Raw genomic sequence first — 15701 nt, 5'->3', positions numbered from 1 at the left:
ACCGTCCACCCCACCCAGCTCCGCTCCTTCTGGAAAAAATTAATAACAACAACAAAATAATTCCACCGTTAATTCCAAACCCCTGGGACTTCAGCCCAGGAAAGAGCTCCTGGGGACAGCCAGCCTCCACCAGGAAAACCGTGCAGGAGATAATCAATAGAAGAGACGAGCGTTTATTCAAGCATTCCCTCAGTGTCCCGGCGGCGCTTCCGAGTCCTCCCCGCGCTCCGACGCCGGCAGAGTGCCGGCCTGGCTCCAGCGGCTCCCCGCCTCCGAGCCCTGGCAGGGAAGCAGGGGCACGTAGGGCTCCTCCACGGGGCTGCCAAGCTGCTCCTCCACCACGTACCTGCTGTCCCAGGGCTGGCCGGGATGCACGTCCACGGCCACCAGCACCGCCTCCGCGCCGGGGGAGCCGGGCTCCGACGCCTCCCCGGCCTCCAGGTCCGAGTCTGCCTGCGGGAAGCCCGAGTCCTGCGTGGAGTCAGGGCTCTGCTCGGCCAGGCCGGTGTTGATGTAGATGATTTCCCCGCGTGCCTTGGAGCTGGGAAGGTTTTCCAGCAGTTTCTCCAGCTGGGCTTTGAGCTGGGAGAAGGTGGGGCGGGTGGCAGGGTCGGCTCTCCAGCAGTCGGACATTATTTCGTACCTGGAGATCGGGAGAGGAGCGTGGTTAACCGAGCATCCCCAGGTTGCTCCAAGCTGTCCTTGAGCACTTCCAGGAATGGAGCAGCCTGCACTTCTGTGGCTTAGGGGAGGTATGGAGGCTAATTCCCAGTTTCCCTCCAAGCCTTGAAATTCCCATTAAATCAAAGTGAAACCAGCTCCCTTTGCTCAGGCTGTTTCCCAAGGTCATGGATTTATCAGCCCAAGCTGCTGTTGGAAGTGTGAGGAGTCTGTTCCCTGGGAACATCCCAGCTCTGTGCGTGGGATGCCCAGTCCTTCCCTTGGCAGGTCCTGCTCCCAGGCTGGATGTCAGGAAGTCCTGGAAGCTCCCAGCATGTCCCTGTCAGTGTCTCTGCCCTTCAGCAGCCTGGATTCTTAGAGGTTCCTGCACTGCTTCCTTCAGGAACAGGCACTGGAGAGGAGCCTTTCAGGAAATGTACAACTCTGTTTATCCGGTTGGGATTCAAAGCTCTCAGCCATCAGAGCTCTAATGGCACTAGAGAAAAATTCAGGAAGGAAGCTTGGGAGAAAGGCCTTTGCTGAGCTGCCCAGAAGTCCAAAGGTTTGTGTGTTCTGCATTTCCCCTTTCCAGGAGGACACAGATTTATGGATTTGAGGCAAGAAAGGACCCTAGAGGACGTTTTGTGTGACAAAGAGGAGCATCACCAGCCAGGACCTTTTGGCCAAACACATCCAAAATTAAAGAAATAAAATAAAATAAAGTAAAAAATCCCATCACTGACTGTTCCTGGTGACCTTGCCAGCCCTACAAACCCATCGCTTCCCCTCAGGACATTTGTTGGGATTTCTGCCTGGAGTTCAGCAGATGCTGACCCGGCTTTCCTCAAGCATGGTGTGCAAACAGGAGGTTTGTTCCTATGGAAATCCATGTTCCCAGCTGGGATCCCAGGACTCACAGCTCATCCAGGCAGTCCTCAGGCTTCTTCAGGCGCTGCCCATGGAAGAGGTACTCGTAGATCTCGTGGTTCTGCACCCCTGGGTACGGCGTCATCCCGCGCGTGGCGATCTCCCACATGGTGACGCCGAATGCCCACTGCCGGCACAAAGGGAAAGGCCAGGGCTGAAGGGACACTTCCAGGAGCCATGAATGAACCTTTTCATGGGGAAAGGTCACTGCCTGCCATCCAAGGGACAGTGGGCAGAGCTGTGGTGCTCCCAAAATCGGGAACGGCCAGGACGGAGGCGAGAGGCCCGCTCGAGGAAGGGCTGTGGCACCTCCTGCGCTTCCAGGGAATGCCACCAGCAGGAGCACAGCATGCCCTCAGCCCAGGAGATTGTCCCTCCAGGCACGGGGACCTACCACATCACTCTTGGTGGTGTAGACACGGTCAGCCAGGGACTCCAGGGCGATCCACTTGACCGGCATCTTGGCGATGCGGCCCTGCCGGTAATAATCCCCGCTGTAGATCTTCTTGGAGAGCCCAAAGTCTGCCACGCACACTGTCATGTCATCCCGCAGCCTGGGGACAAACAGGGTGCATCAGGACAGCCCCAGTGCCACACCCTGAGCCCTGTGCCTCAAAAGCAAGGGAACTTCATCCACAGCGCTCATCCCGTGGGATGGGGCAGAGGAAAACACTCACATGCAGTTCCGAGCTGCCAAGTCCCTGTGCAGGAAGTTCCGACTGCTCAGGTATTCCATGCCCAGGGCAATGTCCACCATGAACTTCACCAGGGTCTGCAGGGGAACAAACTGGGGAGGGAAGGTGGGGGTCACACAGTGTTGGTCCAAAAGGCTTCCCTGTCCATCCCAATCCACAGCAGATGAGCTCTCATCCCTGAGACCAAGCCATTCATTGGCCCAGGAGCCTGCAGGAGCTGCAGAGGGGGATTCCCTTCCCTCCTCCATCCCACCCCACTCCTCTGCTCCCAGTGTTCCCTACCTGGGGGGCCATTTCCAGCCGGGAGCGGAGCAGGAAGCTGTGCAGGTCTCCATATTTCATGAAGGGCAGGATCACCATGGGCTTGGGCACCTGCAGGGAGCTCAGCTCGATGCACACCCCTGGAAACATGGACAGCTCACACAGTGCCCTGGGAAAAGGGATCTGGCTCCACCCAAATCCCAGCTGGAGGGTGAGAAGGGACAGCCCATACCAAGGAGCTTGATGACATTGGGATGGTCAAAGTCCTTCATGCACGCTGCTTCGCTGAGGAACTCTTCAATCTCCCTTTGGGAAAAGTTATCCACTGGGAAGCAGAGAGAAAGAAAGAGCTTTAAAACCCCAGAAACAGTGCCAGGATGCAGTTCCTGAGCGAGGACAAACATCAAGTCCTGTGGGGCAGAGACAACTCACACTTCATGGTCTTCACAGCCACCTTCTGCGGGGGCCCTTCGGGCTGGCTGAGCCGTCCCTCCATCACGGACCCGAACTCCCCTGCACCACAGGAGAGAAGGAACCCCTTTATCCAAAGCACCACCTTCCAGGACATCATCAGATCCCTAAGGTCTGGAATGCTGCAAGATGGAGCCAAAGGCCTTGTTCCTCAGCAGCGACAGAAGGAGGACAAGGAAGGTTCCCTGCCCGTGGCAGGAGGTGAGATGAGTTTTACTCACCCTCTCCCAGGACCTTTCCCAGGCTCAGGGCGTTTCTGTCCACGACAACATCCTGCAGCTTCTGCTGGAGCTCCCTGCTGACACCCAGGCTTCCCACTGCAGGAAAGGGGCACAGGAGCTCAGGCACCTCCCACCTGCTGCCATTCCCCCCTCAGCTCCTTCCAGAGGGATAAAAATGTGTCCTTACGGGTCAGTTCCACGGCTCTCCGGCAGTAGGACTTCTTGGCTGTGTAGTTCACTGCCAGCTCTGAGTTGTTCCTGCTGAAAGCATTCCTGAGGGAACACAAACACATCTGCTGAGGCTGGATGAAGGAGTCAGCATGGCAGGAGCCCAGGGGATCCGTAGGAAAAGGGGAAATGCATGTTCCATTTCCTTTTTCCTGGATCAGCACCATGGCCTGCCATGTCTGAGCTAAACAACACTCCACAAACACCACTGAACCGTCAGGGAGTGAGTCACGGAGCTTCTGGGGAGAAAATAGGATACTCATTTCCTACTCGAGGAGCAGGAACACTGCTGGAGCCCTGCAGAGTCCAGCTTTGAGAAGCAAAACCAGGGCAGGATGCTCTAGAGCTGGGAAAGCATGGAAAGAGTGAGAATAACCGGTTAGGAAAGGGATCCTGACTCAGTACCAGTTTCCAAACTGGGAGCACAGGGCGGTTAAACACCACTTGGGAAGTCACGAGGATGAGTGAGGAGTGTTGGGTTGCTGCAGGAGAAAACAGCCCTTTGTCGTGCCTTTAAACAATGCTGGGCCATTGAACCCGGGCGTGGGATGAGGCAGGAGGGTTTCTCCAGGACATGGGATATATTGGAATCACCGAACCATGGAGTTGAAAGGAACCACAAGGAGCATCCAGTGCAGCTGCTGGCCCTGCACAGACACCCCAACAATCCCACCCCATTCCCTGGGGAGCCTGTTCAGTTCCCTCTGGGGGAAGGACCTTTTCCCCTGACACAGCTCCAGCCGTTCCCTTTGGTCCAGGTCACCCTCTAGTGACCAGTGACATCCTCTGCTCTCTCATTTTCGTGCTAAAACACCTCCCCCGCCAAGTTGCACAAGTGTACTTCCCTTTAAAAATAGGAATAGTAAGCAAAAGGTGAACTGCTGAGCTGAGGAAAGGGAGAGGAAGGAAAAACTCACTTAGTCCCTCACCACGGGCATAAAAAACGTCATTTGTGGTAACAACACCAGTCCTGGGGACAGAATCCTTGTCCCCAAATCCAGCAGGGGCTGCTGGCCAGCCATCCCTTGGGATCTGGCCCGTTTTCCATCCCCTTACCCATATTTTGTCTCCACACATCGTTTCTGGATGACCACAGACAAGCAGAGGATGACTCCGACCGCAATCGTCCCGCAGATAAATCCCAGAGCTACGACAAAGGTGTCGGCATTCCCCGAGGCTGGAGTCGAAGAGGGGGCTGAGGTTATTAATCCTAAGGAAATATCCTGTTATTGGAGCTGCTGAAGGAGTCAGCCTGCAGCACCCAGGGCTTGGGGCAGGAATTCCCAGGGTTTTCCAGCAGAGAAAAAAGAGGAATGAGGAGAGAGGCTTTGCTGCATCCTCGGCTGACAGGGATGCTTTATCCGAAGGAGGATGGAGTGATGCCAAACAGCCTCATGGAAAATGCCATGCCCAGCCTCCTTACCACTGGCAGGGATGAAGATCTCCACGGGAATGCTGGAAGGTCCCACTCCCCCCTTGGTGACAGCAGCCACACGGATGGAGCAGGTGGCATTGGTGGCCACCACGGGCAGCACGGCCACGCTGCCGTTCAGCCGGGACTCAGCGGAGACAATCTGCTGAGAGAGGCAGGGAAGAAAATCCTGGGCTGGGGAAGGCAGGGAAACCTGGGATGGACCGAGAGTTGTCCCCTTGGCAACCTCGGGAGCTGCTTTGCTTTCCCAGCCCAGAGGAAGTGCAGCACCCGGCTATTTAGGGAGAAGAATGGCCCTGTGTGCGAGGGCCGGATGGGATCGGGGCAGCCCCAGCGCTTCTGGGCCTCTCTGCTTCACCACAGCAGCAGCCACAGCCAGGAAAGAGGCAGGGAAAAGCCTGGCAAGGAAGGGGAAAGCTCTGGTAATATGGATTGTGACCCTCAGCCTTCCAGTTTGGCCACTGGAGCCTTGTGAGCCTCAGCACACGGATCAGTGTGCTCCTGGTAGGATTGTTCTGCCTTCTGTGGTTTGTGTGTCCAGCTAATTATATTCCAGCTTTTTTTTATGTGTTTCCTTGGCTGGTACCATGGCAGGAGGCAGCGTGGCTTGGTAAAAACACAAGGAGCCTTTCCCTGCAAATTCCATCCTTTCCTGGTGGTTTCCAGCTGAGAAAGTGCTGCTGCTGCTCCCTGCCGATTTCCAACAGCAAAACAGCTGCCCAGCTGCAGCCAAAACATCTGGCAGGCTGCTGTGCCCAGCAGTGCCTGGCTCCTTCCTGAACATCCCACAAAAAAAGCAGGAGCTGAGGAGGATCACAGTGACAGGGAATGGAGCTGAGGATCAGTGGACAAGGAAAGGCAATCAGAGCCTCTCAGGGGGGCCAGTTTCTGTTCCCTGTCCCAAAAAAGCCACAGAAATGGATGTGAAACACCCAGGCCCTGGGAATGTGTGGGCACCCACTGGCAGTGACAAGCTGCTGTCACCTCTGCTCCCACACTCCTGCCTTCCTCCTCCCCATGGGATCCTTTTCCTACCACCAGCCTAAAATTGGGATCCTTCCCTGTCCTACAGGGCTCTGCTGTGTCATCTGAGGACAGATCCAGACCGTGAGCACAAAGCAGGGCTGACCTGCCAAATTTAAAGGGATTTTATGAGTTTTGTGGTAGTTGAGGAATTTCTTCCTGTCCCAACTCAGGCTGCCTTGGCTCCAGCAAGGACTGCTGGTTAAGGAGGAAAACAAACCAACTTTTGGGAACTTTCTGGTTGTGGAGAGGCCTGCAGGTGGCCCTGTGACACCAAAATCCAGCTTCTTCCTCACTTTATCCTGCAAAAACTGCTGGTTATTTTGGGGCAGTCCACATTTAGCCTGTGCAGGGCCACAACTCAGGGACTCTACTTCATGGAATCATTCCCACAGAATCATTTAGGTTGGAAAAGACCTCTGGGATCATGGAGTCCAACCTTAGAAGGAGGTTTTTGAGGAGTCAGAACTCCAGTCTCGTGCCTCAGACTCACGGAAAAATTGAGAAGTGGAAAAAATTTCACTCCATAAGCCAGAAAAATGGACAATAATTAGCAAACAACAACAGCAACAATAAATCTCCCAGGGCTTAAAGGGCAAGGCCTGGATTTGGCCTTTTGCTGGAAAGAGACAGCTCCTGTCAGCACTTTTTTTCCGAGTCACAAGACCATGATTTTGTTTCCCTGCCTTCATTCAGGCTGGATCTATACGGAGGAGCAAAAGGAGAACAGAAAGTGCAGCATCCAACAAAAAAAAATGGGGATGAGTCACTGTTTCCAGCCAGCCACTCCACCAGCCTGGCACACAGGAACCCAAACCACAGCTGGATCCATTCCTGCTGTTATCCATGGGCTCTGGAGGGGATCTTTTGCCAAGCTTGCCCTAGCAAATCCCTGCAGCTACTTCCCAAATCCTAGAAAAGGCAAGCAGGGTGTGCCAGGTGATTTCATGCACTCACAGAGAGGCCTTTGGGCCAGAGTTCCTCGAGCTCTGAAATTCTGTGCTGTGGGTTAAGGCAGGGATAAATCCCATCTGAGTAAGGAACAGCTGAAAATCCAGGGAATGCAAGGCCAGGAGTGGTTTGAAGCCCACACAGAAACCCAAAACAGCTCCAACAGAATCTATGGAAGCACCTGGACATCCCTGCTGGGAATTTTCCCAGGGTTTAACCATTCTTGCCTGTTTCCTGGTGACTCACCATGCCCTCAGAGCTGTGCCAGCTGTACCAGATGTGGTAGCCCTGGAGCTGCCCATGGATCCTCTCCAGGAATGGCCTCACCCAGTGGATCTCCAGCGAGGAGCTGGACTCGTTGAAGGACACTGTGATGTTCAGTGGAGCCGTGCTGGGAGCTGTGGGGGGAAAAGGAGCTGAGGGAAGCTGGGAGAAAGCTGCAGAGATGTGGGAATCTGCTGGGAACTCAACCAGAAAGCCCATGGAAAACAGAGGAAGTTCCCTTTCCCACTCTGGGAGCTGCCTCTCATCCAGAAGGACTGAGGCAGGGAAATCCCTTCTCATTTTCATTCTCCTTCTCATTTCCTACCTCCCTCTGTGGTGCTGGCTGTGATCCAGGGGCTGAATGCTGACCAGCCAACCTCATTCCTGCAGGAAACACGGATGCTGTACTCCTCCATGGGCTCCAGCTGCTGGATGTGATACACATGGGGAGGCACCGAGGTGTGGAAGGGCTGCAGGGACATGTTGCCTCTTGGAACCACTTCCTTGACCTTTAATTGGAAAATCAGCCCACAAACAGGGATTAGTCAGCAACAACCTGCAGGGAGAGATGTTGGAAAACAGGATCCACAGCCCTGCCTCTCATTGGAACTCTGCAGGGAAAGCTCATGGCTCCAGCACTTTAGGGATGTTGGGAAGGAGGAAAGGATGATTTGCTGTTTCTTGTGGCATGGAGCAAAAGGAGTCCCAAATAAAATAACCAGGCAGCACATCCTACCCCCCAAGCTGTCACAAGATGCTCTGAGGGAGGTGAGCAGTGACCAGAGGAACACACACAACACTTCTGGGACCAGACCATGGATTTTGGGAGGAAATCAGGATGCTAGCAGCAGTTGGAGCTGGCAGGTGGGCCAGCTGCAGCCCTCGGGGGTGAGTCACTGGCTCAGTGGGCCTGGGGATTATCCAAGGGGACAGCAGCAAAAGGGCTGAGTCACAGCTGTGTTTTTGCCAGAAACCCTCTCCTGTTCTCCACTTTCAAAGGCGATTTCCTACTGACAGACCATGAATGTTAAGTCATAGGAAATTCCTTGGCTCTCCACCCCACTTCCCAAGCTCTGGCTGGAAGGCAGCAGCAGGACATGGTGCTAATATTAGCCCTGGTACCTTTCTTCCCTGCAATTCCTTTCACTTTTACCTGCCTTCAAAGGTTGCCTCTCTCCACGTGCTATTCCCAGCTGGAGTGGAGATTTTCCAGGATAAAAATCATATCCAGAGACAGCAAGATGGGCTTGGACTGGGAAAGCCAGCCACTTGCAGCAGGTGGAAATGCCTGCAGGCTCTGCCCATGGAGGTGGCATTCCCTGAGCTGTCCAGGACACAGGAAACTCCCCAGGAATGGGGAGCTGAGGGAAACCTGCCCCTCCAAATCCTGACTTTGGGAATGCTGCTTGGTTGGGAAGGGTTTGACCAGGTCCATAAAACTCATGACAGCCTGGCTGTGCTGCCCAGTGGGAAGAGAGCTGGAGAGGGACTTGGGACAAGGGCATGGAGTGACAGACAAGGGGGAATGACTTCCCACTGCCAGAGGGCAGGGACAGATGGGATAGGGGGAAGAAAATATTCCCTTGAGGCTGTGGCTGCCCCATCCCTGGAAGTGCCCAAGGAGCAACACCTGGGATAGTGGAAACTGCTGGAAAGGAGTTGGAACTGGATGATCTTTAAGGTCCTTCCAACCCAAACCATTCCAGGATTCCATGAAATCTGTGCAGCTCATGCCAAACACCAACTTCCACCTGCCTCAGAGCATCCATGGGGAGGAGCTGCAGGGATGTGGGAATTCTGGATGCTCACCTGGACACTGCAGCTGTTCAAGGCAGAGAAGGCATCGAAACCTGGCACCCAGGATATCCCGATTCCATGGGCTGTCCTGTTGAGGACCTGCACACTGACAGGAGCTGATGGGATTCCTGCAGGGAGGAGCAGCCAAGGGCAGTCAGCTGAGCACAAACCTGGCGTGGTGGCTTTTCCTGCAGCTCCCAGGGCTCACTTCCTGACCCCACATCCGAATTCTGCCGGACCACCGGATGGGGAAGCACAAAAATGTCACTTTCAGGACTATTTTGGCCTTTTCTATATTTGTGACCGCTCTGGGCAGCTCAAAGGCCGTGACTTATTTTGGGGAACACCTCCCTCACGTTGCCAGAGCAGCTCCCATCAGGAATGTCAGCAATTTCCACTGTTTCCTATGGAAAATTCCTATGGAGCACCACCCTGGTTCCAAAGGAAGGAAAGGAGTGATGCAGCCCTTCCGAATCCTGCTTTAAAGATGACAGTTTTGCTTTCAAATTTAGATTTTGGTGCTCCCTCCCCCTATCCTGGTGCTGGCATGACCAAACCAGGTTACAACCAGATCCTGCTGGATTTTAGCCATAGGATTGAGGGTGGGATGGAGCTGACCTTTGATGTTGACCTGGCCCGGGCTGGATGCAGTCAGGCCTTTGCTGTTGTGGGCCTCGCAGCTGAACAGCGCCGACTGGTTGAGTCCTGAGTGAAAACACAGCCTTGTTCCCTGCATAGCCCAAAACCATCCCAATCCCACCTGAAAACACTCAGGCTTTCCTTTCCCATCCTCTTCTCACTCCCCCCCGTGACATTTCTGCTGCCAGTGCCCAGGGGTGACCCCAGGCTCCAGCTGCCCCACTCCCACACCGGGAGCACACAACCAGCACGGCGGGGACGGGATGTCCCTACAGAGCCCTTGCACAAGCTCCTGAGCAAGGGGTTGTTTTTCCTCCAAAAGGGGAAAGGCAGAAAGCAGAAGAGCCCCAGAAGCAGCCTGGTCAGATGATTTAGTGCTGGTCAAGGACTGCTCAAATCCCCCAGCTGATGGTGGGGAAGGAGCACTGGAAATACCCGAGGGCGGATTCTCCCAGCCTGGGTGAGGTGACCCCGGGCTTGGGATCCCTGTCCCATGCCAAGGTGGATGTGGGGAGTGTTGGCTCATGCCAGCAGTGGTGCCAGGGCTGCAGGGCCAGGAGAAGGAAGCTCTGCTGCAGTGACCCAGCCTGGCGGGTGCCAGGCGGATGCGAGGACATCCAAGAGGAATGAGTCACTTCTTCCGGCTTTCACTGCCTTTTGAAGGCTGCCTGGATGCCAAGACTGGGCACTCCTAACCCAGCTCCTAATTAACCACCTCACGAGCAAGGCAAGAAATACCCCATCTCCTGCCTCTGCAGCAAAACCAAGGATCGTTCTCCCTGTATCCCACCAGACACACAGCACAGACGCACAAAGTGGGGACCAACATTCCAGCAGCCCAAAAAATCTGCTGCCAGGCCCACCTGGCACGGTGAGGACTGATGGGGAGATGAGGGGCTCCTGGTTGACCCGGACATTGTTCTGGAACCAGTAGATCTCCACGGGCTCAGGGGGCCCCACAGCCTGGCACGTCAGGTTGAAGGGGCTGTCCCTGGTGACGTTCAGCTGCTCGGGCTGCCGGATGAAGTGCGGGAGACCTGCAGAGACACAGGGCAGAGCAGAGGATTCCCTGCTCCTGCCTCCCAGCTCCAGGTGACTCAGGCAGGGCACAGCTGCACAGCTGCTCCAGCTCACCTTCCAGCTGCACCAGGATGGGCTCAGACACCACCTCCACGCCGGAGACGTTGAGCTTGCAGACGTAGGAGCCGTTATCCGAGCGCTGCGCGCCGATGATGCTGCCGGACGCAAGCGCCTCAGCCTCGTGGCTTCCCATCCCCATTCCCCTCACTCCCACCTGCTCCACAAGACCCACAGCACTCACCTGAAGGTGGAGGTCATGGCCACCTCCTCCTCGTCAGGGATCTCAAAGTGGCTGCTGGCGATGCGATCCAGCACGTGCAGCTCCCTGCCGTCCTTCCAGAGGGAAATTCCCGGCGCGTCGGGCCGCAGCAGCTCCTGGGGCACTTTGATGGAGCAGTTGAAGGTGACATCCTTATGCTCGTTGATCAGCACCTGTCTCACCGTGGGGTTGAACCTGAGCTGTGCCAGGGGGCTGCTCCGCCGGGAACGTGCCCACAGGTGCCTCACTCCTCCATCAGCATCCTCTGCAAGGCAACACCTGGCCTTTAGGGACACCTGGGCTTGGCCACCACCACCAGCAGAAAGTCTGGGACACCTCGCAGCAAAACTACCCCCTGCTTCCAGGAGTAGCCAAGGGCAGCTCACTTCCATTCCCAAAATGCTGTCCCGGGATTCTGTACAGGCAGCACCTCCAAAAAAGCCCTTTTTAAAGCAAACAGGAGCAGCCCAAGCTAAAGAAAACACTCAGCCACGTTTCTTTGGGCAGGGGACAGGCAGGAGCTATTCCTGCTGCATTACACCCCCGGGACTGGAATATAAAAGGATCCCTGGGCAGCAGGAATTTGGGACTTTACTCCAGCAAACCCCTTGCGGGGCCTCATCTGAAGCATTTTCAGCTGGGGCAGAGGAAGAGCTCCCGGCTGGAATTTTGCTGATTTTAGGCTCTGCCAGCAGCCTGTCCCTTCCCAGGACAGCGACATGCTCTGAGTCAACTTTTGCTAAGTGCCTGCACTCCACTGCCTTTCCCAGGAACAGAGCTGCAGACAGATGAAGAAATGCCTTTGGACAGTGTATAGGAGCCAGCTGCTCTTCAGTGTTGCCCTCCCAGGGTCTTCTCCCAATTTTTTTTCCCAAGGGAAAGCTCTTTTTGAGGACTTCAACCCCACCTCCCTACCACCAATTAGCATTTTTCCCCTCCCTCCCAGAACTTCCCACCCAGCCACAGCTGAGATGAAGAGCAGCCCCATTTAAAGTGATTCTCTTCTAAAAAAAAAGTGTATTTTTGAGGAGATCGGACCTAGGGGATCCACCACGTGGAGGTTGGTTTTCCTGGACCATTTCTGAGCTTCCTGAGGCTTTCCCAGCCACCAGCAATCCCGAACTGAGTGGTAAATCTCCCTTTCAGCAAGCAAAGGCATTGTGCCAGACAGGAATTTCAACTAAATTAATTCCCTTTTCCAAGAAAGAAAAGCCAAACAACCACTCGCAGTTGAAAAGATAAAAAAAGCACAGTTTTTGTTGAACCTGAGCTCAGCTGAGTTTGTTTTTGGGCAGGTTTTAGCCCTCAAACATCAAACAACAAGTTTTTAAAGCTACGTCATCACTGTTGTGAGTAATGGGGCACGAGCCCGGTGTGTTTTTCCCCAGAGCCAAAAAACACAGCCCAATTTTGAGGTTGGCTACATCCCTTTGCTAAATCTCTCCCTATTTTTAACCCTCAAGAAATGCTGCTTGGAGGACAGAAGGCCAGCAGGGTTTTTTAGCCCAGGGGAAGGGGGAGGCTCTCCCTGCCTCTCCCGCAGCACAATGGGTTTCCCTTTGAGGAAAAAAAAAACAACAACAAAAGAACAAAAAGAGCTGCAGCTTTTCCAACCTGCCTGCCTGAGGATCCCATCCCAACACAACCAGAGCCCATGTGACTGCTGCAGAGCTGCAGGGACAGCTATGGATGCACAGCTCCCCAGGGATCTGCCAAATGCAAACAAGCAGCGACCCCAAATTCCCTTCCCTCCCCTGCTCCTCCCAGAGGTCGCTCAGGCTCCCTGCCTGGCACAATCCAGGCTCCAACTGCTGCTTTTTCAAGGGGTTTGAAGGCTCCATTTGAAGGGTTCTGGCTCTGGCTGGAGCAGCTCCCCCAGCACGCACCCCTGGGCAGGGAGGACATGGATTTGTGCAGTGTCCTGGGATGGCTTCTGCTTCCCTGGGCTGCTCCAAGCTTAAAGGCAAAGAGCAAGGAGGATCTCAGCCTTGTTTTCACACTAATTAAGTGGGAAGAGGTGTTTGCTGGCCCAAGAATGAAATACTTTCCTCTCTGACTCATGTGAGTACAGGAATTCCTCATCTCCAGCGCTGCCTTTGGGTACCCCAGAAGTTTGGGATGGGGATATCCTGACAGCACTGTGGAAGGGACTTGCAGCTCCCTTGCTTGAGTGCAGAGCAGTTAGGCTGGCTCTAAAACCCCAGACTAAAGCCAGGGAGCTGCAAGCCTGGCGTGCCTGTGTGGGTGTCAGAGCAGCTCCCGTCCTAACCACAGCCAGGCCTGGGGCAAAATCAAAGCACTCAGAGCACTGCTGCTCTCCTGGAACACCTGGAATTGCAGCAAAACTCCAGGGCCAACAGAGGCAGACCTTGCTGCACAGCTCCTGTGTGCCCTTCTGCCTGGAGAGAGGAATTGTAGCAGGAAAATTGAGCAGGATACTTCACTAGGGAGGAAGAGCAGCAAGCTGCACACCCCAGGACTGAAACAACAAAGTCTTTACTGCAGCCAAAACTCTGCATCCCTGGAATTCCCACCTGTGGAGCAGGAGGAGTGAGGAGCTGTGGGGTTTCCAGCCTCCCCATCCCCTGGGAGCTGTGGCAGACCTGGAAGTGTTGGGTTAACCTTGGACTCAATGATATTTTCCAAGCTGAACAATTCTATGATTGTAAGAAATGAATCTTCCCCAGGGCCACACCTGAATCCAAAGAGATTTTTCTTATTCAAACACCTTTTGTACAAACCAGCCCAGGATTCCTGATTACATCCACAGAGAGCTCCCCTCCTGCTGTGACAGTCAGGATTTTAACTCCTCCCTGCCCAAAGCAAACACTCACATTCCTGCCTTCCCTGATAAATTCCATCTGCACAGCGACTCCGAGACCCCCCAGCAACCCTGAGGTTCCCCAGCAGCTCCCAAAGGTCAGGCAGCCCTGATCACAGGATTTTTGAAAGCCCAAAAATTACTTTATCTCCTCATTCCTTTTTGAAGATGGAGTTGAAAAGCCAGCAAGCTACCTGCACTGCAAAACACCACAAATCACAGTGATTCCCAAGAATTTTTCCCAGCATCACTACCTAGCTGGCTCATGGCTAATGGGATAAATCCCAGACTGATCTGCCACAGTTTGTGGTCCCTGCCTGACATGGTGTCCCCAGCAAGCAGAGGCACATCAGGCAGAGAAGTACTGGGGCAGGAGCATGATGCAGAGGCACAGCTCTGTCCTGGGACAGCCAAAACACATCCCAGAGAGGCAGAGCATGGGTCCCAGGACAACAAAATCCTGTGATGTAGGACAGGCAGACCATGTGCTAGAGGACAGAGAAACTGTGTGTCCCACCAGAGCCAAACCCTGTGTGTACCAGCACAGCCAGACTGTGTGTACCAGCACAGCCAGACTGTGTGTACCAGAGCATCCAGACCGTGTGTCCCAGGCCCGCTCCGGGTTGCCATGCCACCGGAAACCCGCCAGGACATCCCTGCGCACTTTTCCTCGGGACCCACCGGGCGCTCAGTGCCCGCTTTGCCCACTCCAGCCCTTCCCGGAGCAGCGCTCCCCGCCCCGTCCCGGAGCCGCGCCGGGCTCCCCCCGTGCCCGCTGCGCACTCACCGGAGCAGCACCCGCGGGGCGGGCGCAGGGCCGCCAGCAGCGCCCAGAGCAGCGCCCAGCGCCCGCCGCCCATCGCCCGCCGGCACCGCCAGCGCCGCCGCCTCCGGGGCTGGCACCGCTCCGCACCGGGGCTGGCTCCACTTCAGAGAGGGACTGGCTCCGCTCCGCACCGGGGATGACACCGCTCCGCACCGGGACTGGCTCCACTTCATAGAGGGACTGGCTCCGCTCCGCACCGGGGCTGGCTCCGCTCCGCCACCGGGGCTGGCTCCGCTCCGCACCGGGGCTGGCTCCACTTCAGAGAGGGACTGGCTCCGCTCCGCACCGAGACTGGCTCCGCTCTGCTCCGGCACTGGTCCCGCTTCTCAATGGGACCGGCCCCGCTCCGCTCCGGCACTGGCACTGGCACCGCGCCGGGACCGGCCCCGCTCCGCTCCGGGAACAAGCACAGGACCGGCCCGCTGCTCCCCGGGACCGGCCCCGGTTCTCGCTGAGAATGGCCCCGCTCCGCACCGGGAACAGGCGCAGGACCGGCAGCAGCGGCCCCGCTCCGCTCCGCCGCCCCCGGGGGCCGCCGGCGCCGCCGCCCCGCCCCGGTCCGGCCCCGGCGGGGGAGGGACCGGGCAGCACCGGCGCTGTCCCAGCACGGCGAGGCCGCCGCCGGGCGCTGTCGCGCTGTCCCAAGGGCCGCACGGCTTTCGCACCCCTCCGCGGTGGGGATTCGCCACTGCCCCCGCAGCTGTGAAGGGATTTTCCCAATGTCACCCTAAACGCCTCCTTCCACGGATTGAGGCACATTGCTCTTGTCTTGTCACTTGTTACCTGGGAGCAGAGACCGACTCTCACCTGGCTGCAACTTCCTCTGCCCCATCCCTGGCAGTGTTGGAGCTGGATGGGGTTTGGAGCAGCTTGGGCTAGTGGAAGGGGTCCCATGGGATGAGTTTTAAAGTGCCTCCAACCCAAACCATTCCATGATTCAGGCACCTGCAGAGAGTGACAAAGTGCCCCCTGAACCCCCTTTTCTCCAGGCTGAGTCCTCACCCCCAGCTCCCTCAGCCTCTCCTGGTGCTCCATTCCCTTCTCTGGATACATTCCAATGTGTCCAAGCATTTCTTTTTATGCAGGGCCCAAAATTGCCCCCAGGATTTGAGGTGAGGCCTCAGCAGTGACCACACAGGGGGACAG

The 15701-nt window shown here is 55.9% G+C and overlaps 1 protein-coding gene across 5 annotated transcripts; it reads right to left on the bottom strand.

Moving 5' to 3' along the window:
- Positions 1-47: 47 nt before the first annotated feature.
- MERTK (MER proto-oncogene, tyrosine kinase) lies at positions 48-15079 on the bottom strand. Of its 5 annotated transcripts, XM_079297792.1 has the most exons (20): positions 14892-15079; positions 14517-14647; positions 10891-11173; positions 10704-10804; positions 10433-10606; positions 9549-9635; positions 8943-9058; positions 7459-7642; positions 7116-7267; positions 4887-5040; positions 4520-4673; positions 3423-3508; positions 3236-3331; positions 2976-3056; positions 2776-2868; positions 2565-2683; positions 2265-2374; positions 1982-2141; positions 1578-1714; positions 48-643 (listed from the first exon to the last, which is right to left on the bottom strand). In XM_079297792.1, exons 2-20 carry the CDS (start codon positions 14587-14589, stop codon positions 190-192), a joined length of 2814 nt encoding a protein of 937 aa, XP_079153918.1. In that variant the 5' UTR covers positions 14590-14647; positions 14892-15079; the 3' UTR covers positions 48-189. The 5 variants fall into 5 exon arrangements, with proteins under 5 accessions (XP_079153918.1, XP_079153917.1, XP_079153920.1 ...); XM_079297791.1 differs by lacking the exon at positions 14892-15079 and having other exon boundaries at positions 14517-14763; XM_079297794.1 differs by lacking the exon at positions 14892-15079 and having other exon boundaries at positions 4520-4640; positions 14517-14763.
- Between the last annotated feature and the right edge of the window lie 622 nt (positions 15080-15701).

This window comes from Erithacus rubecula (assembly GCF_903797595.1).
Source record: "Erithacus rubecula genome assembly, chromosome: 2".
NCBI lineage: Eukaryota > Metazoa > Chordata > Aves > Passeriformes > Muscicapidae > Erithacus > Erithacus rubecula.
This window is presented reverse-complemented; position numbering and strand designations above follow the sequence as displayed.

What these genes read in the sequence shown, in the direction of transcription:
- MERTK (XM_079297792.1), bottom strand. Translation starts at nt 14,589, where the DNA reads ATGGGCGGCGGGCGCTGGGCGCTGCTCTGGGCGCTGCTGGCGGCCCTG. An exon ending in ATCAGTCCTCACCGTGCCAG is followed by an intron (nt 9,636 to 10,432) that starts GTGGGCCTGGCA and finishes GTTTTCACTCAG; the next exon opens with GACTCAACCAGTCGGCGCTG. An exon ending in TGAACAGCTGCAGTGTCCAG is followed by an intron (nt 7,643 to 8,942) that starts GTGAGCATCCAG and finishes TTCCAATTAAAG; the next exon opens with GTCAAGGAAGTGGTTCCAAG.